Source organism: Eutrigla gurnardus (assembly GCF_963514095.1).
Source record: "Eutrigla gurnardus genome assembly, chromosome: 14".
NCBI classification, from domain to species: domain Eukaryota; kingdom Metazoa; phylum Chordata; class Actinopteri; order Perciformes; family Triglidae; genus Eutrigla; species Eutrigla gurnardus.
In genome coordinates, this window is record NC_139937.1 from 4,829,723 (window position 1) to 4,854,708 (window position 24,986).

At 43.3% G+C, this 24,986-nt stretch overlaps 4 protein-coding genes across 6 annotated transcripts in view; 2 read left to right on the forward strand and 2 right to left on the reverse strand.

The window, feature by feature from the left end:
* galnt1 (UDP-N-acetyl-alpha-D-galactosamine:polypeptide N-acetylgalactosaminyltransferase 1) overlaps positions 1-7,508 on the reverse strand; it is a 38,410-nt gene extending 30,902 nt beyond the window's left edge. For both annotated transcript variants that reach the window (XM_084027637.1, XM_084027636.1), the window contains exon 1: positions 7,121-7,508. The gene's annotated coding sequence lies outside the window, so the exon portion shown is untranslated. The remainder of the gene's footprint in view (positions 1-7,120) is intronic.
* The window catches only part of stx17 (syntaxin 17), a 300,626-nt gene that overhangs the window by 220,085 nt on the left and 55,555 nt on the right, over positions 1-24,986 (reverse strand). The window lies entirely within an intron of this gene.
* On the forward strand, positions 11,602-14,609 carry LOC311024993 (uncharacterized protein). 2 transcript variants are annotated; one of them, XM_084027641.1, is made up of 9 exons: positions 11,602-11,746; positions 12,417-12,507; positions 12,658-12,809; positions 12,904-12,989; positions 13,127-13,262; positions 13,371-13,483; positions 13,613-13,786; positions 13,904-13,993; positions 14,143-14,609. In XM_084027641.1, the coding sequence occupies exons 1-9, from the start codon at positions 11,635-11,637 to the stop codon at positions 14,251-14,253; spliced, it is 1,065 nt and encodes a 354-aa protein (XP_083883767.1). In that variant the 5' UTR covers positions 11,602-11,634; the 3' UTR covers positions 14,254-14,609. The 2 variants fall into 2 exon arrangements, with proteins under 2 accessions (XP_083883767.1, XP_083883766.1); XM_084027640.1 differs by having other exon boundaries at positions 13,613-13,993.
* Positions 15,065-18,100, forward strand: ino80c (INO80 complex subunit C). The gene is made up of 5 exons (XM_084027646.1): positions 15,065-15,357; positions 15,868-15,984; positions 16,077-16,188; positions 16,505-16,572; positions 16,653-18,100. Exons 1-5 carry the CDS (start codon positions 15,157-15,159, stop codon positions 16,782-16,784), a joined length of 630 nt encoding a protein of 209 aa, XP_083883772.1. The 5' UTR covers positions 15,065-15,156; the 3' UTR covers positions 16,785-18,100.

The window sequence follows — 24,986 nt, forward strand, 5'->3', positions numbered from 1 at the left end:
TCTCCACAGAGATCAATACAATGTAACTTAGCCAGACCACCATGTACACAGAAAACACTATTCCTCTAATTCACAGCATAGAATACTACTCTTTTGGAGATTAATATTCCCGTGACATCCAGGGCTTACAAAACAAACGGTGGATGGAGAAGCCAAAACACACTCGCAAACAAACTGTGTCAAACACATTAAGAAGGCAAACACACAATCGGACTGGCCCGGGAATGAGGGGAGACATCTGTGTGAAAGTGTGTGACACGCAATGGTTTCTCCATGAGCCAGCACAAATTGGACATATTCCACTTCCTCCTATGGCGGGTGTGAGAGGGGGGATGGGTAAGGAGCAGTCCTGTCGCCATGGAAACCATGTCTTTTCCTGTTGGGTCATATCTGAGTAAAACAGATGCTGTACAGGCCGTGATCAGCACACTCTTACAAAGAAGGGAATTGTTGGAGCTCAGCTGAACTCAATGTATAGGGTTATTCAATGCTACAAGGCTATGCTGTTGCAGTCCTTTATTAGTTCACTCTATTCGGGTGTTCAAGTTGCCTCTTAGAGCTTCGTACGATTCAAGCACTGTTTATGAAGTCAACCTCATAACAGGATGACTAGAAGTACTAAGTCAAAGACAGTAGTTGCAACAACAGGTTAATTGCAGATCCAACTGGATTTCATTCAAGCTGGCCAAGTTGCAGTCTTATGTCCAGGTGTATAAAGAAGAAAATAGGATTTAGATACGGTCCTGACGACACAAATGAAAGTAGGGTTCAACATTGACATGTATGTCCTGTATTGACATCCGTTTCATCTTACCCACAAAAACTAGATTCTCATGCATTTTACCCACTCTCATAATATTCATGTGCCAAAAACTCCGCTTTCACGGTCCCCAACCACAGAATTCCAGCTGTCTCTCATCTCCTTGCTTTGTGTAGCTATAGCCCCTTTTAGACTGCCTTTTCGTTGCGGGAGTATTCCGCCTTTATTCTGCCCCTCACCGAGGTGGAAAGGCATAACCGAATATCACGCCTCTGAGAGGAAACTGAGGTCGTCAAAGAGCGGCATCAGAGGCGATGCAGCGTGCTATCTAAACGCTCCGAGCACCTGAGGTGGAAAAGACGCGACGTAGTGAATACATGTTACCAGGGCGACACACCGGTGGCGGATTTAACAAGCTCAAAGCATAGATCCGAAGAAGATAAAACGCTGGTAGTTGCTGGTAGTTGCTTGTACTTGCGGTTGAAGAGTCGCGTAAATATCCGAGACGAGCAAAACAACTTTCATAGTTGTTTTGATGCATCGAGATGCATAGAACTTGCTGCAATTCCATGCCCATCTGATCGGGTTTTGTTCTTAAACCTGCAGTTACTGATGTTTTTTGGCCACTTGGGGGAAAACTGACAACACAATACTGGCATATTAACTTTTAAATGAATATGGCAAAGTTAGCAAACATTTTGCTTTTTTTATAGTCCTGTTTCTGGACATCTTGAAAATCTAAGCCCAAGTGTCACATTCCTTTTAGCACAACTTTACAACTTTGTAATATTTTTACCCCATTCTCAATTACAATTCATTATTATTTATTTGCTGATGCAGATCACTTGCAAGTTGAGACTTGCTTCTTCAAAATATTGATGTATTCCAAACCACAATGATGCATCAGACATTAGTTTTTCCCAGAAAACAATTAACTGTGTGGGTGGTTGCATGGCCAACGCTGTGGAAGAGACCATGTATAATAAATGCAGAACAGTAATTGCTACAGACCACTTGAAACCATGCCCATACTCATAACCGTACTCATTTTCACACCTAGGGCACACTCACACCAGGGCCATTCGATCCGTACCGTGCGTCGGCACGATTGAAGGGGGGTCCCCGCCGGTTGCACTCACACTGCTCCAGCCCAAACAGACCTGGCCCTATTGCCTCTTGTACATACGTCATAATACGACACACACATGACTTGATGTTGTTTTCGAGAAGTCTCAAGTCATCACAAAAGAACAACACAGAGAACATGGCTGAAACTGAAAGTCCGTCTGCACATATGTCTAGTCAACACTCGGCCTGAATCAGCGCATGTGAGTGGGAGCAATCGTGAGCGAGCAGCCACGAGTACCAGTCCAGTTCTTCTCTAGTACCACTCACACCACGAGTCTGAAGCCCCAAGCCCGACACAGAATCCCACTGTGTCCTACACACTCATCAACAGTATTTTCAGTTATAAATCGTCTTGATAGTGGGGGGAGATCCAAGTTGAACACTGAGATATCTATCAATCGGTCTATCAATTAAAGCCTACGTCATGTCAACATTGCGTACCCGTGCATACATGTGCACACACCCATGCATGTGCACACACCAGGGCTATTCGAACCGTACCATACTCAAATCCACCTCTTCCAAGCGTGCTGGGGCCGAGGAAACGTACCCTTCTTAAGTACGGAACGGAGCATCACACTGACCAAACAATCCGCACTTAAGGCTCAATTGTGCCTGGGTGCGGATTGTTTGGTGTAGTGTGAATGCGTCCCTAAACACACCTGGCTGGTGGAGGCAAAAAAGCGGTTTCAGAGTGAGACTATGCCCAGAGACCTTCTCATTATTAGAAAAATGATCTCCAGCATTGTCCAACTGTCAGAGAATGACTTCATCTGAAGCGGCAGCTTTGACTTGTATTGGATGGAAGTAGTTCAGTGTGAGCGGTGTCATATTGAGCAATAATTTAATCTTTCTAGGTCTTGTTTCCTGTCTATATATTACTTTGTGATGTCACTTCAATTCAACAATGCAGGGACATAGCAAACTGAGAACAGAAATAGATTACTAATTCCTTGTCAGAGGATAGCCAATGTGGAAAACAAGAGACTGCAGCTAGCAGATGAAATAAACCTCTGCTGAATACTGGACTAAATCCTATTTCCTTATCATTAAGTTAGCAGAAACACTGAGTCCATCCGGCTGAGATACATGATGGGCACTGAATCATCCGTCGAGGCCCTATATGCAGTCTAAACATACTGAGCCACAGCTTGCTGCTCTCTTTGCCTTCACAGCTTTATAGCATATTTACTTTCCGGCAAAGCTCTTTATAAGGAGTCAAAGTACAGTGAACAGGGTTAGTTATCTCAAGAAATGACAAAGATCAAACTCCGTCTGCGCATAAACAAGGCGCACCAACAATCTGAACACACGCACACAACCAAGGTTTGTGTTGGTCTTTAGTTGGTTCCAGGCTGAGAGGGAGTGTGGAGCTGGCAAGACTCCCTGGTGGCACTGGCTGACCCACTTCAGTGCAACTCTATCCCTAATGTGACCCGCTGGAAAGCCAGAGGACACACAAGCATGGCAAACACATGAGCGCGCGCACACACACACACCCACACTATCTCTCTCTCTCTCTCTCCTTCTCAGTCCGTTCCGTTTTCTGTTTCTCTCACGTTGTCTGAAGATCAAGCATTTAGGTCTCTGCTATCTGATCTAGCTAAATTAGCTATCAACATCCGGGATAAGTTTCTCGAAGGTCTGCATTAAATCTGCCCGGTTTAAGAAGGTTGTCGAGTAGAAAAGGCAATCTAATCCACCTAAAGGATAAATAGGGAGCACATCCAAGATCACTTTTGATAAATGGGGCCTACAAATATAATCACACCTGGTTCGAGTTCGACCTTTCTTGCTTTTCATTTGCTTTGTTTCTAGTCTCACAGTTCCTGTCAAACTCATCTATAACTCTCAACTGCCTCCTAATAAAGGCTAAAAACAAATAGCCCCCAAACACTGTGAGAAGCAAATCAGATTTTTGCTGCACTGCCACATTGCTAAAACCAATTGATGCATAGTGTGGAAACAAGTCTGTCTGATGCTGTGATCAGACAACATTATTAAAAACAAACCCTGTAAACAAAACTCAGTAATCAGATGTTGTGTGAGGAGGATTTGATTAAAACTTTGAAGTAAACAAAGTCAAACGGACATTTCGCTGCAGGATTAGATAACAGAAGGTGTCTCTACGCTTGATCCAGTCTCACTATGACCATATGTCTTGGTATTAATCAATTAGTTATTAATTGGTTGGGTCTAGAAAATGTCTGTCAATGCTGAAAATTTAACAATTTCCCTGAGCCTAAGGTGATGTCTTCAAATTCCGTGTTTTGTCTGACCAACACAAATACTCAAAAGGTTTTAAACTGAAATAATACACAATAAATTCATCACAAACTGAGAAACTGGTATCACAGTTTGCCATTTCGACTCAATACATAACTAAAGGCTGAACTCCTCTGTTGTCAACCAACTAATTTGTTTCAGCACTAGTCACATTTTGAATCATGCAGATCTCACTCATTTCACATGCCTGTTTTTATACTTAAGCGGGCTGCAGCTTATCAGATGAGCTAAATCACAAAGAAGAACCACAATAAATTCTGCTCACAGATATTTTCTGCGATTTGCGGCTAAACATACTAACCAGCCACTCAGAGAAGCATACTGCTCTGCTGTTAATGTCAAGTCTCGATGACTGTGCAGGCAGAGGCTTGATGTTTCACGGTCTATTTATGTAAGCAATGACAACGTAACAAAGCAGAGTGACCGAAGTTTTTGGAGTTAGGCAGGCTGCTCTTGCATGCTGTGTGCTGGATTTATGTGTACATGCATGTGTCTGTTTATATGTACGTGTGTGTTTGCATGTGTGTCTGATCCGGCCATAGTCATAGTCAAGAAGGAGGAACAATGGCATTCCTGTGCTCTGAGCTCCAGGTGGCTTTGGAAACCCAATCCCAAACCAAGCCTTGCTGGCACACAGAATGCCGGGAACGCCGAATGCTGCTGCCTCCCTCCGGAGACATGAGCCAGAATAGAGCTATTGTTCCAGACCGGCTCGGAGCAATAAATGCACCACAGCCAGCATCTATGACAAGCACATACACTCACAAATACCAATGCACACCAACCGAGTGGATATCAGAGATTTTCACCTTTACGACTTTCACTTCTAATTAAATATATTGAGCAGCAAAATCAAGGGAAAATAAACTACCATTTTCTGACCATGATTTCAAACATAAAACAATTTAAAACATCTTAGTTGCATTTGTGCACGTGCTTTATAATTGGGAATTTTGTACATGTTCAATTTATTACATTCCAAAGCAAAGTATTATCATGATTATTACCACATGTACTGCTGTTATACCGTGGAAACACACACGAACTAGTACTTACACATGCTGTGGTAAAACCACAGTGACACATGCACATGTTCTTAAGCATGGCCCTCGTTGATGTCATTAATTTCTTACACAGAACCTAGATATCGTAACCCAAGCACTCACCTCTAAATAATCTCTAGATTGACACAAAAAAATTTCCCGATTTGCAAAACTCTCAAATCAGCCCCAACAAGTGTGGGAGACCAGGACACGTACACCAAAACAGGCACATCTGCTGAAGCCTGAACGAACACACACACACACACACACACACACACACACACACACACACACACACACACACACACACACACACACACACACACACACACACACACACACACACACACACACACACACACACACACACACACACACACACACACACACACACACACACACACGGCAGGAAACACATCATGCAGACTACATGGCCTTGAAATGAGGAACATGATTCATTTCCTTTCAATGTTGGAGAGTCATACCTTAACCCAGGGCTGGGTTCAGATACACAGATCTGAGGCAAGCTCCTGGACATGACACACATACCCGAATCAGAAAAGAATGCCTGTGCTGAGAACTTGCAATCACATGTACTGTATACAATTAAAAAGGTAACAACCCCTATATTTGACGAGGTTGACCTACAAGGTCAAGACAGTGCTTCTTTAGGGTAGTTCAGCTTTAGCACACAGATATTCCTTTTAAACATGTGATCAAAGCAACCAGCTCATGTTCAGACACCATAGGACCAATGCTACAGGTAGCATAAAGCTCCGGCAGCTTCCCTCCAGCTACACAGCACATTGTTCTATTGCGCGCACACACACACACACACACGTATAAATAATACATGCTCCACTTTTTTGGATGACAGGTTCATTTAACTGGTTCCCCGTCAATGCTACATCTTCATCTGCTCTGCTCCGCAACTGCAGGCTCTTGCAGGATTGATGGTGAATGCATTTTCTTATCTCAAGAGATAATTGCAGCATTGTAAATGCATGCTCACTCATGCACGCCCATTCCCATGTCTTTCATTCAATCATTGAGTTTCCTTTTTCTCCCCCACATGCTTCAACCAAACCCTACAAAAGGTCTTTTGATGATTAAATTACATGAAATGTGATTAACCTCTGTCCAGCAGAGGAGCAGGGCCCTCAAAAGCTGCAGACTAACAAGGAAGGAAAGCGGGTTCAACTTGGCCACTGGTTATGTTTCTCCTACATGCATGAAGCTAAGCTAAATGATCTGACCTCCATCAGGACAAGGGATACACTCAAGGTACCAGGCAGGGGTTAAATTCCCGGCGGATAGCTCATCTTTCCAGGTTGTGATGCAACACTGAAGCTCAGACATGCCCAACGTTTATAAAAGAGGAAACGTACAACAGGAAGAGTACATATACACCGTCCACATAGTAACCATCATTCTCAACTTTTAACACGGTCCGGTTTGTAGGTCTTGTACAGGCTGGCTACCTCATAACTGTCTCAGCGATCATTTGAATGGACCGTTAGGAAAAGTCGCTGCAGTCAAATGCGGCAAGTGTGAGATAACGTTAACCTGGCACACGCCAACAGTAAACGCTAACACAAGATGGCTAGAAAAAAAGTATTTATGAGCGTCTGTCTTAATTAAAAGCCGGGTCTTATTTCAGTGAATATACTTCAGGCTGGTCGAGGAACAGACACTGTGGGAGAATTGGTTGCACGTAAAGTGAAAATGCGTGTATAAAGGCGAGTCGCATCGCATCCCGTTGCTTGGCTGCTTCTGTCAACAAGAACCCGCCGGAGAGCCTCAGCGCTTCACCCGCACACAACCCCGCGTTTGACAAGAGTGGCTGAAAAAAACACAGAAACAAGTATAATGCAGTTTTTTCCCACGTGTGTTGTTTTCTTACCTAGAGTGACAAGGCACCTCAATCCACCACGGTGGCGCAAGAGACGACAAGCTAGCTCCGAGGCAGAAAACTGACGCCGATACGGTTCAAAGTATCACGGCTAAGTTAGCGGGCTAAGCTAGCTTAGCGAGCTAACGGTAGGGGGTGGGGGAGTGTGGTCCTTTCCGTGTCGTCGAAACAAACCTAAAAAAAAATCAAGCCGGGGATGAGGTGTTGCTCACGTTTAACGCAGCCACGGGAGCACCGTCCAATGTCAAAGGGCGGTATAAGGAGAGACATCCATTAGAAAAGACCGTAAATGCGTTTACGGTTGAGCCGGCGGTGAACGCTATGCGGTGTGTGTGTGTGTGTGTCTGCGGGCGGACGCTGCCTCTCCCTGGCCTGAGTCTGCCTGACTGAGGGGACTAGAGCTCCGCTGCTGATGTGCGGAGCAAACAGAGGCAGCATCACTGCTGCTCATCCCTCCCTCCGCTACCTCAACCCGGAAGAAATACTTCATCCTATCCCATCCTCTTTCACACAGCCCCAACATGTTACATCTCCATCCAAATGCTGTACCGCGACTACAGCTGGATCTATAGTCTTTGTCGGTGATATTGGCTGTATAAGGTTGTATTCAACCATAAAAATGTTCATTATTTGGTTCATTATAAATTACAGAAAGAGCAATTTATCTTAGAGTCCAATACAGCATCAATGGCATCACTTAAGTCTGAATGTATGTGTCATACAGTCTGCTAGGATTTGCAATATAGGCTACTTGTAAATCACACTTTTAACAATTTAAAATGAGTGATGATGCTTAAGTGTTTGAACAGTTTGTTGTTTAGTCTCAGAAAGCTGCTGCTTTTCATGCAGAAAACAGGAATTCAAACTCACATATTTCCAAAATGCTTAAAATATGTGTGAAAGTGGACATCAAAAGATGCCTTCTTATCTGGTTTTAGCCACCAAGCATAGCAAATGGTGTGAAATACAAGCTTCTTTGTCATCTCCTGTGTGTTAAATGTTTGTGATATTAATATTTGAACAAGCCACGCAAATTACGTTTTTTTTGTTTAACCTCGCTTCATTTTTCACTGAAAAAGAAAGTATTCAAACCAAACAATAGCTAAAAAAAAAACAAGAAACCAAACCAAACATTTCACTGTCATTACTGTTTAAGTAGAGTTTTGTAGGAGTTTTGGAAAAACACAGGATATGAAAAGTGGCTCCTGTAAAATATCCCTGCCACGTTCTTCTATTTTTAGTGATCCGCCCACCTATCTCCTGAATTTATCGGGCCGTATTAATCAAAGCTGCTTCATGTTCTCAAAGTCTTATCGGGTCATTGAATGATACAATCTTGATAGTGCAGGGACATTTCATATTTTAATTAATTGGGGAAACTTCATCGAGGAAGGCGAACACATGTTCCTTTATGCCTTTTTCTTTCAGGTCAGGCCTATGAAATAAACCTGCATGTTGGAATATCTACACATAAACTCCAAATCACTGCAGGGACTGGTGGGACGCTCGAAAGAGTCGGTATGGCAGAGGGACATAACGTTTGCTTGTTTTTATGGGCAACTACTTGCAAACATATAAGAACTGAGAGTTTGTCGTATATTACTGTATATTGAGAATAAAATTGGACAGAAAAATGGGGGGAAGAAAATTGCTTCCTTGTTTCCACAATGAGGAAGAGGAAACTGTTTATGACAAATGGGATACTTTCAGTTATGGGGTCCTATAAATACAGTAGGATGTCAACAGTATTACTCACTCTTGCCTGTTCCAGGAGAGTGTTTAAATGTCTTGACTGCAGGCATAATCTTTTTTTTCTGTCACGATTTAGTACCAGAATAAGAGAAGCATGGAAGTGCTCAGACCGCTGCCAGAGCCAGGCTTCTTCAACTGATGCCAACTTATTGACCACTCATTCACAGGAATGGTCAATGCTATTTCCCATTGGCAATTCATTCCTTGATGTAGTTCTGTGAAACAGTCACGGCGGCCAGCATATGACGTGCAGGATGTGGTGTCACTCCACTTTCTCATCGTTACACATGCAAATTGGTTTGTGTCAGCATTGCTGCCAAACTCCTGTTGCGCATAATGAAGTCGGAGAGGAGTCGTGTCTCATTTTTATGACTCAATGTTCCACTTGCACAGGCAGAAAACGCTCCACCTCGACTTGATGAGATGCAAGCAGCAATACGGCTGCACTTCTGGGTCAGGTCATGTAGAATATATTCAGGAAGCAGGATTCAGCACAGCCAATGATTAAATATGTGATACACACAGCCTATTTGTATTCTCCCCTGACAAGCTTGCCATCTTGTATTAGTCATTATGCATCTGCGGAAGGTTCTTATAACTTTGGTCTGGTTTTGTTGTTCGTGAATATATCTTTCATTAAGAAGAGGAAATCTAATTTCAGCCTTTTTGGATGAGGTAAATCCACCAAGGCCTTCATTTGATGAATCAATTCAATTTATTTTATCCTTTAGAAATAAATATTGTCCACATCATATAGGAGGCATAACTGAAAGATTAGCAATGAAGCACCAAACACTGACATTAATGTAATCCTTCCATACAAATGTCCTCAAACCCACACCCACACACACACACACACACACACACACACACACACACACACACACACACACACACACACACACACACACACACACACACACGTGAGATCTATCCATCTGCATTACACACATTTCCAGGACCAGTCAATGCCCTGCTGACACTGATCAATAAGTTGTGCTTCCGGCTGCGGCTGACATGTTTGGCTTGCATACCATCCAGAGTCACTAGAGTAGAAAACCCCACCAACACGCTTACATAATCTCATTTAGATTACATCCCCAGCAGCATGTAAGGCTGCATGCGTGTGAACTTGTATTTTCTATGATTATTCGTAGGAGAGCATCGCAGGCGGCCGAGTGCATTACAAAACGGTTTCCTCTTGTTTGACAGAAAAGCTCTGTGTGGACCCAGGTGTGTTAATGCTGTGAACTTGAGACCAGCTAGCACAAGATCTTTGACTTTGATGCTGCTGGTTGCTCCAGCTCCAGCCAGCTGTCTGCGCCATATAAGTGCTGTGTTCATGGGGACAGCGGTGTGTGGGTCCGATGCCTCACAGTTACAGCTCATATTTTAACTTCACCCATGAAACATTCATATCCGTTTGCAATTGAGCTGGAGCAGGGTCTCTAGATATACTTTATTCATGTAGCTGGTAGCAGCAGTGTGCCAGCGCTGAAAAATGAATGAGACATTTGGAAAGACCTTCGTCTGAATCAGCATTTCCCCCGCGAACGTGGTCCTCTGTTTAACGTAACACAGCACAAGGACAGGTCTTTGTGTCTCAAATACACATCTGCTCATACAGTGTTACACCAGCATTCAGTTCATCAAGGTCTCCGCAGCGGCTCAGAGGGCACTGTGTTGAATTTTGATGTAGATCTTTTTTGTGTGGAGATGTCTGGATTCTGACACGTTCTTCCCTGGTGGGCTATCGAGACTGATGGATATGCTGGAGGCACTTTCCCCTCAAAGATGTTGGTGACTGAATGACAAGAGAATAACCATGTATATCCCAAGGCATAGCATCCTGCTCTAATCAACCAGCAGATTACCAGAGGCCAATTCAGCCTGCATAGTAATGCTGACAGATGAGCGTGTCTTCATTTTACCTGAACTACTTTGTAGATCTGTGGAAGAAAAAGGTTTTCATTCTTTCAGAGGCTCAAGTTAAATGTCTTTGGTATCTTTGTATTCAAACGGGACTTCAGAATTATTTGGCCATGCTTACATATAGACCAAACAGTCGTCACAAGGAATGTGATATGTCACAAATTGTTTATGGTACAGGAAATAAGAAACATTATCAGATCCCATTTTTTTCTGACCTTTCTCTGAACTTTGTTTTGTTTTTTGGATTGATTGGCTGCTTCAGGACTAACACTTTCAGAATCAGATAAAACAATTTAAGAGATTAAGAGAAAATCCCTCTTTGGTTAAAACCGCTAACAATTTATGGATATAGATAGAGACAGACTGAAGAGTGATAACAAGCAGTGTGTGCGTGCATTTGAGGGATTATCAACCAAAAAACAATGAGGACACAATTTGTTAGGTTAGTCAGGTCACTAAAGCTGAGTTGTAAAACTTTACAGTTAGGTTCACAGCTTTATTGTTTGTGTCCATTGCAGAAATAAAAAAACATAATAATTAGTGTTCATCCATATAGTCATCACGAGTTTTGCCCTGATAATCTCCAGCTTTCTGCATGCAGAACCTCCAATTAAACACACAGTGGCGCCAGCACCCCACTGCCAGTCAGTTGGCCCTTTATCTGTGTAAATATTGTTTTACATAACACACACTACATGTAATTCAGAAAGGCGCGCGTGTGTAAGTGCGCGCGCGTGTGCGACATTTGTCATGCCATTCTACTGTTCGCTTAAATCACGCGCCGACGTCATACGCTTAGTTTCTCGTGGAAGTGCACGAAGATGGCATCTCGTTACCGGACTTCGCAGTCAACACTAGCAGGACAACTGAAGGAACCGACAACGATGGACTTGTTGACCTACGACGCCATGCCGACGCACGCGCACCGTGAAGGTAGGCTAAATTAGTGGCGTCGATAAGCCAATCATTCCTGGCTAAAGACCCGGATGTTTTTGTCCAGGAAAAAAGTTGAAAAGTTGTTGTTCTGCACAGGAGCTGCACGTACTGGTGCTGAATGGAACCTTAGGCACTGCTGGGGGCGCGACAAAGCGTTGAACAAGCACGACGCCGTTGTCATGGCAGTTCTTGATTTCAGTTTGCCCAGCATCTGACAGCGACTAGTAGCCAAAATACTAATGCGTCCAATCACGTTGCTCCATTCAAGTCATAACTCATCTGGCAACAGAACTGTGATTGGAAGCTTCTAATATTGTATGAGCAGCAATCATTATAACCCTGTATAATGATATCAAAGTGTATTAGGCCTCATTAATTAATGTTAACATTGGTCAAATCAAAACATTTAAGTCAAATTGTACAATTCTGAAATTGAATATTCAGGACCACTGACTCCTCTGTAGGGCTGTAATGTTCCAGGCAGAACAGCAGGGACGACCCAAATAAAATGTTGGTGCGCACATTGTAATTGTATGTAATGTATTGACATGCACTGAGTTGCTTCTTATAGTAAAAGTCTTATAATAAGAGAAGTAAGAGTTACAAGTCATGACATGACTTGTGTCAGTGAGGGATTAACCCCTCTGCTCTCTTGTTTGGTTTACAGTCACGTCACGAAGAAGCTCTCGACTGAACTCCACAGGATACTACAACAGTGAAGGACAACCATGCATCACCTACAAGGAGACCTTGTACAGGTGAGCTGACGTCTGTGTGCTGCGGTCATGCTTATATATGTCCTTGAGTTTCCTGAAAGGTGCCCATAAATAAAATGTATTATTATATGTAGCCTCCACATGGCACATGTGTTTAACACTGTCATATGTTCTTTGATACACAATATGCAGGATTTTCAGAAAACACAGGAGAAATCCATGGATCGGCACATGGGAGATCACCAGCAACGATGACGGCAACGAAGACAGCAACCACAGGGCCTCCACGGTGTTCAACGTTAGGATTTTTGGCTTTCTCTTCTTCATTCTCCCACTGTGTTTAGGTAAGCAATCTCTCCTTCCACAAACACTCATATATATCTAGTTCACTAGCTTGTAGCCTGTTTCTCCAATTCTTTCTTTCTTTCCTTCCATCAGGATTTGCCTACTTGATTCCTACTCTGGGCAGCAACTTTCTGGACTCAGGACCCCCAGAGTCACATACACCCACCACTACGAATACGGTATGATCTTTAAGGGCTTTGTTATTCTATCTGTGCACCGATAAACACAATCAAAGCCCAAATATGCCCTCACCTGCATGTGAAGCACACATTGATGTCCAAAGTGCACCATTAGATGAATCTCCTGTCGCCTACAGGTCTTGAACACAACATGTGAAGAGAGAGCAAACCTCCTGGCAGAGCTGCAGGACGAGCTGCTGAGGTTAAAACACAAGATCAACTACCTGCTACCGGTGGCGGACACTTTGCCCAACTTCGCGCTGGATTCACTTGGTGAGAAATCAAACTCAACCTCATCATTCTCATCTGTCAGATTGTAACGAGCATGCTGTTTAGGTATGAGATCACTTCCTCACCTACTCTGTGTGTTTTTGTATGCAGGGGCCTGCGTTGTATCTCATCTGTCCTCAGTAACGTACGAGCCAGAACCCAACTGTTTCTTCTTTGGGATACCTATTTGGAAATCTCCTGTAAACCCAAGTATTGTTATTAAGGTAGGAACTACACGCATTAAACACATGGCAGTACATGGTGTGGCTCTGTGACATCATGGTTGGGATTGTTTTTGCTGCATTTTGTCATGCAACATACATCTAAACTCTTTCTTTTACTCTCTTACTCAGGTGTACTCACCCCTGGATGTAGGACGCTGCTGGCCCTTTGCAGGAGGGCATGGGCATTTATTAATCACGCTGGCCTTCCCCGTCAACATCAGCCATGTGACACTGGCTCACATTTCAAAGAACATGTCCCCAACGGGCTCCATTCCTAGTGCCCCAAAGCAGTTTTCCGTCTTTGTAAGACACAAATTTAACTTTATTACACTGCAGGCTGTGTATGTCTATAATTTATTGTGCTCCATACACGGAAAACAACAAGGTGTTCAACCGTGTCTCTGTCTTTCTCTCTTGCAGGGCATGAAGTCTTTAGGTGATGGAGGAACCCAACTGGGAACCTTCCTTTATGATCAAGACGGGGACACAGTACAGACTTTCAAAATGCCTGTGAGTATTACATCATTCAATGAAAGACAAGCATCGTTTGTTATTTCACCTACAAACTAACGTATGAGAGTCTCCTCATTGTACTCCTTATTCCCCATCCTCTCAGTGTTTGCTTAACTAACGCTCTCTGTTCATTTCTCACATCTCAGGATCATAAACAAGTTGCCTTCAGCTACGTGAAGCTGCAAGTCGAGAGCAACTGGGGCCATCCGGACTTCACCTGTCTGTACAACTTCAGGGTCCATGGGAAGCTGGCATAAAATGAAGCAGCAGGATCAAATCTGGGTGCAGATAAACACGTGTGCTCCAAAGTAAATTAAACCATCCAACCATCTGTGAATGATTCGTTTCACCTTGTGTTGTGGATTTTCATGCCATAAAAATGTGAGCAACTGACCCTACGGTCACTCTGTGGCCGAGTAAGCAAGTGAGTAAATTAGTGATCAAAGTTGCACCATTGGTCAACTATACGTATGGCATACTGTGAAGGGTCACCGTACATCCTCCCAGTTATCCTCCTCCCTGCCAGGTGAAAAGAAGCTGCTGGAGGTTCCAAGTAGATCTGAGGTGATTCATGGCTGTCCTCACACCACAGTGTGAGGGGGAATTAGCCATTTGCTGCTCCATCTTCTGCACAGATGGTTTCAGTCTGGTGGCAAAGTGGTTAGCACTGGTGTTAGGCTCCAGCTCAAGTTATCTCTCTTTTTTCTCTTTTTTTGTATATTCTCTCTATGTATATATATATACACATTAACATATAAATGTTATATTTACACAATAGAGATCAAGAAACACTGGTGAGTTGCTCATCAATTTGAAATACCTCAACATCTTACAATATCCCATTATTGATCATGTAACAACTCAGCATGTACAGAATGTGTGTGTGTATATATATATATATTTTTAGATATGTTTTTGTAATGTTTTTCTCCATTCACATTTAACTAAACGCACATTTCAAATAAAGTTAAATAATAATCACATTTATTGATAATGAATTATTCTTATTTTCACGATTTCTAAATGTGATACCGGAAGAGAAACAATTCCATATCCGGTTGAAGCGATGTTTACAATGCGGACGTCGGACGGCTAATGCTAAGTATCGAGAGAGGAATCTGCATTAACATCACACATTAAACACAGTTTGCTCACCACAAATGGCGTCTCAGCTCCCCATAACTGTTAGGGCTCCGCCGCCAGCCGCCGCCGCCGCCGCCTCGGCCTCGGCCGCCCTTCGGGGGAAGAAACGTCCCGCTAGTCCGGCGGTTTGTGGAGCCGCACAGGTCACCGGGAGCAGCGGCAGCAAGAAGAAGAAAAGCCCGCTGACAGCCACGCTGGTGGCGACAACACAGGCGCAGGTGAGTAACAGCAATGTTTCTGCCGACACTGTCAAGCTCATCAAACATTACTCAGAATCACGTCTCTGATAATACAATACACACACACACACACACACACACACACACACACACACACACACACACACACACACACACACACACACTTTAAGGCTGATGGATAAATACAACACAGCTGCAGGAAAGGAAAGCCATTAATTCATCTGCATCCACCTTTCTTGATTGACCTTCACTCACAAACACTCCCATATGAGAAGTTCCAGACAAGGAATTACATGATTGAACAATTCTGTGAAAGTCTGTAACACCACTAACATAGAGTACAACTATACTGTGTAGCACAAGGATGAGTTTCATGTAGACAGTGCTATGAAATTGGATCTTTAAGGTTCGCGTTACCCCGTGTTTAGCCAACTGCAGGTTGTTTATATCCAAAACAAATGTAATAAAAGTAGCTTAAACTCAAATGTGGTGACTGTTGGTCTGATGTTGTCGTCCATGGTTCTTCAGGTAACAGCAGTGGAGTTGGTGGCTGAGGTGAAGGCAGTGGGACCCGTCGACTGCGGTCCGACTGCCATCACAGAGTCCACAGCAAAGCCTCCACCGTTCAAAGACGCCACATTTATGGTGAGTGTCTGCGTCCATCTGGACTTTTAAGTGTATCTGCTTCTATGGCTTTTCCCTAATTTGTCCCCCCCCCCCTGCCTTAATCTCTGCAGCATTCTGGGATCGGTGGAGCAGCAGCAGGTAAAAAGAACAGGACCTGGAAGAATCTCAAACAGATTCTGGCTTTGGAGCGGGCTTTACCCTGGAAGCTCAATGATCCCAACTGTGAGTTTATCTTATTTTTAGCACATCTTGTACACCTTTTATCTCTCAACAAGTAGATTCTATATTCAGACGGACAGCAAAGTATTTTTATCATTAAAGTATGTAAACATGTTCTTGTTGAAACCTGAAATACAACCCTGAAAATGAGCATATGTCCCATTTAAATTTCATTTTAGGCCAAAAAAGGCTATGGCTAAAGTTATTTACAGTATCATGTATGTCAAAACTGTATAATATAACATTAAATATCAGACTGCAGTGATAAGACCATACCCCTTTGAGAAGAAATGCCATTATACCTTTCTGTATCTCACAGACTACAGCGTTGACGCCCCTCCCTCCTTGAAGCCAACCAAGAAATATTCTGACATCTCTGGACTTCCTGTGAGTTGTCACTTTGAACAAAACCACTTCTAAGTCTTGCATAAAGCACACACCGAATACTCTCTCTTGTCCTTCCTCAGGCGAACTACACAGATCCTCAGACAAAGCTACGCTTCACGTCCTCTGAGGAGTTCTCCTACATCCGCCTCCTCCCCACTGATGTCGTTACTGGCTACCTGGCGCTTCGAAAGGCAACTTGCATCGTGCCCTGACAGCCGAGCAAGGTTTGAAACCCGAAACGGTTTCAAACCAGAACTGAACTCATGTCAGTGTCGGAAGCTGTTTGGCCATCTAGCAGACTGAGACACAATTATGACACTACTGTCATAATTGTCACTGTGTGACAAAATAAGTGCAACACAGGGAAACTTCAGGTTTTGAGTGATTGCATATTTCATTTGTGACACATTTCTACCTAACGGTGTCAATAACAGGTTGTTATATTGTCAGTGCGTCTGAGAATGAAATGTTTTATTCCCTAAGGGGACAAAACATGTTGAGAAGTAAATTCAAATATCAGCAATGGCATATTGTTTTGATAACTTGTTTGAATGCATTTCCTAGCACTCTCGATGATATTTTCCCATGGAGTGCTCCTATAAACCCTGGGTGAAATATGAGAACTTGGCATGGATTTGCACCTGCTAACTCTCTGTGGGACATACAGTTATTTCTCAATTACTGAATACAAACAATACTGGCAGGAATGCTGTACGCCCCCTTGTGGTAGACCATCTGTCTCCAGTGGTTTAAATTCAGTCGGGTTGGATGAGTCAAAAATGTTGCAGAGCTGTCAGAAGGAGTTTGTCCATTTCAGATTGATACTTTTCTAGAAGGAGCTCATATATACATTTTCTCAGATGAAAAGAAGAAACTAATTTTGTTTGCATGACGACCTTTGATCACATTTGTTCGACATTGATACAAAACACTCTGTGCCTTAATGGAAACATCCACACTGTATCTGTGGTATTCAGTAGCCTGTAAGTAATGCAAATGTGGCCAATTAATAAGAGTCACCAAGCAGGCCTAATTCCACATGCTTCATATGTAAATGTGGAATTGGTTCCACATGCTTCTAATTCCACAGCTGCATTAGATGCTTCATTTGCTCTCCGACTGGAAGCGAGGATGTCTCATTAATCACACATAACAGGCGTCTGATCATTGCCATGGTATATTTTACGCTACTTTTCACAAACGTGATGAATGAGGGCCGATGTATTTCTCATGTGAATGATCCCTTTAATTCAAAAACTAAGAATAAAAGACACTTGCCACAGTCATTGAGGACCTGGAGCTTGTGACAATGACAAAAACCCTGAGTGAAAATCAGACCTGCTACCTGTGTAAGCTCACCACTGTGACCATGAACTGTGAGTCCTTACCTGTTGAGATGGCGAGATACACCTACATTATAATACGTCAGCTTCTGCAGCGGATGCTGTTTGCACATGCTCTGGGAAAACAGATCACTCCGTAGTCTTGAAGAAATCAGCTGTATGTATTACCAATAAAGAATGATAACGTGGATTAAGATCCCATTGTTGGCCAAAAGCTAATAAAAACACATACATGACACCGTTGCTCTGGGTGACGTGTTTCAGAATACAGACATATTAGCGTTCAGGCAGATGACCAGTATTTGTGCCGGAGTGTTACTTCTCCCAACTCTGGACTTTGTTGAAGCTGATGAAGGCAGTATAGTATATCTATGAGAGTCAGACCAGCATTTCCATTCCTGCTGTGGCATCAAAACCTCAACATAGTGATTAATGAACAGTGCCAGGGATTTCTGCTACCTAAGCACACAACCTGCGAGAGAGAGTGTGTGTGTGTGTGTGTGCTTTTACATTTTGGGGGCCTCCTTTCTGTTGTATGTGGTAAAAGTCAGGCTCAGGTTAGGGTTATGATTTAAGGAATGAATGGTATAATTAAAGTCTGGTGATAGAAACCTGTAGTATACACACCTTGCATTCCTGTCTATGAATATCTATTACATAAGTCAACCCCAAAATAAATGTAAATACAGAGTGACGTGCTGTATATGAGCTGCTTCTCACTTATTTCACAGTCAAATCTTGCAGTACGTGTGTATTTTCAGTCACTCTTTGTCACCACTTGGGTGCGCCAGAGCTCTGCTAAGTCGGCCAGCCGACCACGCTGAGTGCATTCAGTGTCCCCAGCCCCACAGTGAGTCAGTCAGCTCACATGACTGTGTGAAGCAAAGTCTCAGATTTATCCACTTATTCAATCAGTTCTTCCTGTCTTCCATGTATCAGCAGGTGACTGATGAATACCAACCAGTAACATGCTGTCATAAATCACGTGAATAAGCTAAACCATAATACAATTAATACATATTATAAATACTACTGCTATAACTGACAAACACCTTCATAAGTGGCATATAGTGTCCATTTAAAACTACAGTAAAAACATGAGCACACTGATTTAAAAAGGTTGATCAAAAATCATGACTGGTTTTAGTACGGAAACGGAAATGGATGTTAGCAATTTAGGACAACAGTTTAATCCTATAATAACCTTCATTAAGAAATTGATTGCAATGCGCATACAATCTTCCTTTGATGGAGGATTTGGCACCTGCTTTCAGAGAGCACATGCACACACGCACACACACACACACACACACACACACACACACACACACACACACACACACACACACACACACACACACACACACACACACACACTCAGTCTCAGCTGAAATCAACAAGTTACTCGTCTGTAGATCTGGTTTTCAACGTATGTTTTTCTGAACTTCTGCAGACGAGTTTCTACGACAGCGGAGCGACGCACTCTGTGAAATGATGTCATGATGCTCATGTGAGGCCTGTCTTCCCTCTGGTTTTTGTCACAACTTTTTCTATGATGGAGATGGCATCTGGGCTGCGTGATGAGCCTAATTTTATAGTTTATGTCATGTTTCTAGAATTTTTTTTTTCTCCTGGCACCTATTGACTTTATACATACACCAGCAAAAGCATGGTCTTCTGACAAACCTAACTGGTATTTGAATCAGGAGAATGAAGAAAATATAATTGTTGACTATTCACAGATGATGTGTGAAGATAAGGTCTTGACAAAGAGTCGTTGGTGCTTCGAGTCTAGTAATCAGGGGGCGTCTACCTTGAGCAGCAGCAGCAAGATGAATCCCCCCGAGGACTCCAGACACTGGTGGCGGTGGCTGATGGTTCTGCTGGGACCAGGCGGTGACGGGGAGGTGCAGGACGGCGTGTAACAGCAGCACCCACATACTAAGAGACAGGCAGAGAGACAATCATATTTAAAAAGAGACAGCAGCAAGACGATAGGCTAACAACGTGGTGCGTCACCGTCTGTTGGATGGATGCGACCAGCTGATACCATGATTGACAGCACCAAATGATGACAGCAAGGAAAGTATGAGTGAGCCTTGGAGGATTAAATGAAAAGATGAATGAGAAATAAACTTCAGGCTTAAAGGTTGAGTAGGTGATTCTATTCAGAAACACTTTCTGTTAGACTTGAAATCCTCGTTACATACCGATAGCAATGAATAAATCAAATAAATAAATAAATCAAATGCTCTGACATAAAAAAAAAATCCCCCAAATGAATCTGTGGCCGTGGCCGGACTGTAAAACCCTGTCCAATCAAAAAAGTCGGACTAGAGAAAATAATTGGAGGTCCTGCCTGTCTGTCAATGCTGACTTCCGGTTTGCACTCAGCCGATCTCGAGCATCGTTTGGTGTTCTGGGGGAGCGGCTTTGAACAGAGATTTGAACGAAGGGGCGGGACTTTTTCGGTTTTGGCGATGCCTTCAAAGTCAAAGTCTCTGTGGTTTTTCCAAAATACCTACTCTGCCTTTAATCATGCAACAGTACAGTCTTGCCGAATTAACTTCATTCATTTGCACCAAATCAAATCCATGACTTTGTTGTCCAACGTGACTAAGTATGCCATCACATCCCGCCGCCGCCGCAGGGACACGTGGTCCAGCCTTTCACAGAAAAGCTGGGTAAAAGCCGTTGATATGAGCCATGAGGCATTACTCATCTGACATGTTTTACTTTCTCGGAAATATATGAGACAAATTAATGAGAACTACCCTCAAATGTCATGCCGGCGAAATGCACCCCCAGCTCTGGTAAGCTGATCGATAGACCAACTCCAGCGCCTGCTGAGCCAGCAGGGGAACTTTCATATTTATGTTTTTGACCTATTGGCACAGCAGAAGGAGCATCGTGAACCTCCCTGTTAACAAAGACATAACAGTCGGAACGCTTTCGCTGCTGCAGGCGAGGACAATATTTATGGTGGAAGTTCTACAGTTGTCTCGACATGACACTGAACACCTAACTAGAGATAGTGTCAGCGCTAGACACTCGAAGAATGATCCGACTGGAACTTTATTTGACAATGATATTCGCCATGGCAGTACACAAACAAGCACCACACTCATAGACGTAGACCGGCATCTATGAGAAATATAGCAGAATACTTCCCCTGAAATGTTATTCGGCCAGTTAGAAAGTGAAAAAAGCTCCATACCACGTCATTCCTGAAACCAGCACCAGTCACGGACACTTTTTTTTTTAGCAAATACCAATATGCAGGTGGATGTGAAAAACGGGCAAAAATCCAAGTTCTCTCAAATGCTGGTCTCTACAATCCTCACCTAGCATGGACATTAGAGATGGGAGGAGTTCTGACCAGCAGATCTGTTGGAGATGACAGAAGGAGGAGTCACAGGGGCACAGCTGCTACCCAGCATGCACCAGGTACTCAACACGTCTGGAAAAGCAACACTTCTGTTTACAGATCCCTCTCTCTTTATAATCCACATTCATGTTCAGACCTTGTAATTGTATTGATTTGAATTAATATTATTGTATGATTGGATTGCATGGTGGCGCCTCGATGTGCTCGAGGTTTCTTTTTTAATTCAGCCGTTAAAGGCAGGGAGAGAGGGGGTGACATTACACGCATTATTTCTAAGAAAACTAACAAGAACACAGGTTTAGATGGAGCTCGTCAAAGCGTGCGCTTCGTCCTGCAAAACCACACCTGTGTCGTGACGTACGTAGGTGTTCAGGGGGTCTGGAATCTTATTTTATGTCGATCCCAGGTAACCTGCAGAGACTCTTTACGGTCTCATGAAATATGGAAAATACCCTCCATTATAACCACACAAATTTGACTCTTCTCACTGACTGTTAAATCGGTTCAAACACAAAATATATAACAACTAGAGAGCGTTAAACTTGCCGGTGGGTGGATTTTGTGACCTTTGGACGAAGCCAGGCTCGCTGTTGGCTCCTGTTTGGGTCTTTATGCTGAGCTAAACTAACTGACTCCAGGCTCACATTAACCGTACAGATAAGAAAGCGGTATCAATCTTCTGATCTAACTCGTGGCAAGAAAGCAAATAAGTGTATTCTGCCAAATGTCACACTATTCCTTTAAAGGTTCCCCCCTTTAGTGGCGTATAATGGGGCCAAGCACCAGTGATGTGTAGACAGTTACGCTCCCTCTTCCTCAATACATCATCACAACTTCTCCACGTGTGGCCGTCTTAAATCACAGCTCGCAGCCAGATATGTTTTTGTACTGTTGCCTTCTTCGAGAGCTCTTGCCCTTCACCACCTTCATGGTCCTACTTTGTCACTGCTTGTATGATGAAAACTGATCTCGCACCATAACGGATCATGCCATGGCCGCTCACACAGTGACACAGTTTCATGGTTCATTTAGCCGCCTCAAGGACTTCTATGTGAGTGTTTTTTCCTTCTCTCTCTCTCTCTCTCTCTCTGACTCTCTCTCTCTGTCCCCATACGAATGCAGCCTAAGTGAACAAGTTGCCAGTGGTTATTGGACTGTAGAGGTCAAACAGAAAAGTGTCATCAGATAGCTAATCAACTCATTCAGATATCATTACACCGGGCTAAATCCCTGTTAATCCCACTGAAGATTCAATCAGCGGTCCCTTACAGGTCAACTTGTTCCCCTGTGTGTGTGTGTGTGTGTGTGTGTGTGTGTGGGTGTGTGTGCACATGTGAGCATAAGGGACAGCGAAAAAGGTAATTCTTCATGTTGATAGACAATGATTGTCCTTCAATGGGCCACATTCACCGCCTCCTCTCCGTCTCTCTCCTTCTCTTCTTTTTCTATCCTACCTCCCCTCCTCACCTATCCTGTCTTCCTCTTCTTCTTCATCTACCTGTCTCTCTCCTTGTGTGTTTGTGTCATCCCTTTGCTCAGCCCGCTGCTTCTGTAGAGCGCAGAAGTGGAGGTACAGACACACTTTGCATGCGGAAATGTTGCCCGCTGTGACTGTTGCCTGCAGTCGATAACACAATGGCTATTACATCATCTGCTGACTTTCATCTAAGCCTGTTTGAGATCCAGAAAACGGGGGTTTCTGGCACAAGCACATTGTTTTTCTGAAACCACATGTAGCCTTGTGTCAAGCAACAGGAGATTGCGTTCACTCTAGATATGTGCAGCAACTACAGTCAACGGCCTGTTAAAATGCCGCTACAAGCAGTTTTATTGATTGGATTAAACGATTACAAATTTATCAGCCGCATCTTTCAGAAAAGTAATCTTGCCACCTCCTGTTGCAAGGCAACATTAAACTGACAGGTTTATGAATGGAGTCTGGCCTGAAATGATCTCCCTATGAGACAGGAAGTACATACTTTTCTTTTTACTCGAGCTGCACCATGATTGATCAGCCGATATTGATATTTGACTGAGAACCAAAGAACTCATAGAAATGAACTACATGATGTATCTGTCTAACTATCCATCTATCCGTCCGTACATCCATCTACTTTTACTCACCTTCATCTCTCTCTGTTGCTGAGATTAGCTCCATTCATCGCAGACCTACATTCAGGTGAATAAAGTGTCATTGGACACAGAGAGATGTAATAGGAGGGATGTGACCCTTCAACCCTCTCCACGACAGATGGAACCAATCTCACCAATTCAGGACAGACCATCTATTCATACCTACCTACCATAGTGGGCTTGTGTGAGTGTAATGATTGCACCCATCCATTCACATTGCTGCTGCTGCTGATGCTAACGTGTGTGTGTGTGTGTGTGTGTGTCTGTGTGTGTGTACATCTTTGAACCTATGTCTCAGACCTGATATTTTATCACCAGCTCAGCTCCAAAATCCAATTAACTGTCTGCTGGCTGTTGTGTGAATTTCATCTGCCAACTGGAAAAATAATCTCGAATGACTTTGAATGAACTTGTAAATGTTCCGTTTCCCCCGCGAGTGTATAATGCTGATTTTCAGACCATTAGATTGTACATGAATCCATACATTTGTACATAAACGGAAGTGTCACCCAAAAAAAAGAAGCGTTTTTTGTGAGATGAGAATAAAAAGCGCTGCCTGGCTGTAAAGCCCTCTCCCATGTAGCTGTAGAGAAAGTTTATATTGATACCGCAAAGGCTTTATGAGCTACAGTGTCTGCAATAACTACTCCCCCTTCTCACACAGACACACAATCACACACATTTACTGCCTGTCTCCCAGCCATATTCATACATTGGATAATACTCCGCAGAGAGAGGAAAGAGGTAATTGCATTGACTTTAGAAATAAAACAACAGTTACAGGCTTAGTGTGTGTTTGTGTGTTAAGACTTTTCATCCATCCATATCACCGTGCGTAAGAGCCCTGGTCCATTCTGCTTTATGCTCTGCTTGCCCTTGTAGAACAGTACAGTGCCTATTGACTCCGGCTAATAGAAACGGGTCTCACATTCACTATCATTTACCTTTTTAAGCATGTGTGTGTCTGTGTGCATACTAAGTGTTTGTGTGTGTGTATATGTGTTTGTTGGCATCAGAGAAAGTGCGAGACGAAGAGCACGTACATTGAGAGGAAGAAGGACACACACACACACACACACACACACACACACTCACACACACACTCACACACTCACACACAGATGCACAGTTAGTGTTTTGGGAGGTTGTGATGGTAAATGAAGCGTGAAATGAAGAGTCAGAGATGCTAGAACATTCCTTCCCCAGGGAACCTCTGCAGCGGACTGACACCGACCAGGCCAAGATAGATCAGGACGGCCGAATCTAAACCTTCAATCAAGGTTGTGCTGGCACGCCCCCTGGTGGGTGCAATATGCTGTTTCCCAACCCGTACCCTTTTTGAACGTGTATACCACATGGATGAGCACGACTTGAAATGGAGCACTTTATAAATACCTCTGGATTTGGCCATTAGAGCATTTTTACTTTTAGGTCTATTGATTAAAATGAGTGCTATTCAGGTGTTTGAACTTTACCAGGAAAAAAATGATCCGTTGAGTTACAGACAATTCTTTCCCAATGTGAGACGATGGAAACAATCTTTTTGAGCC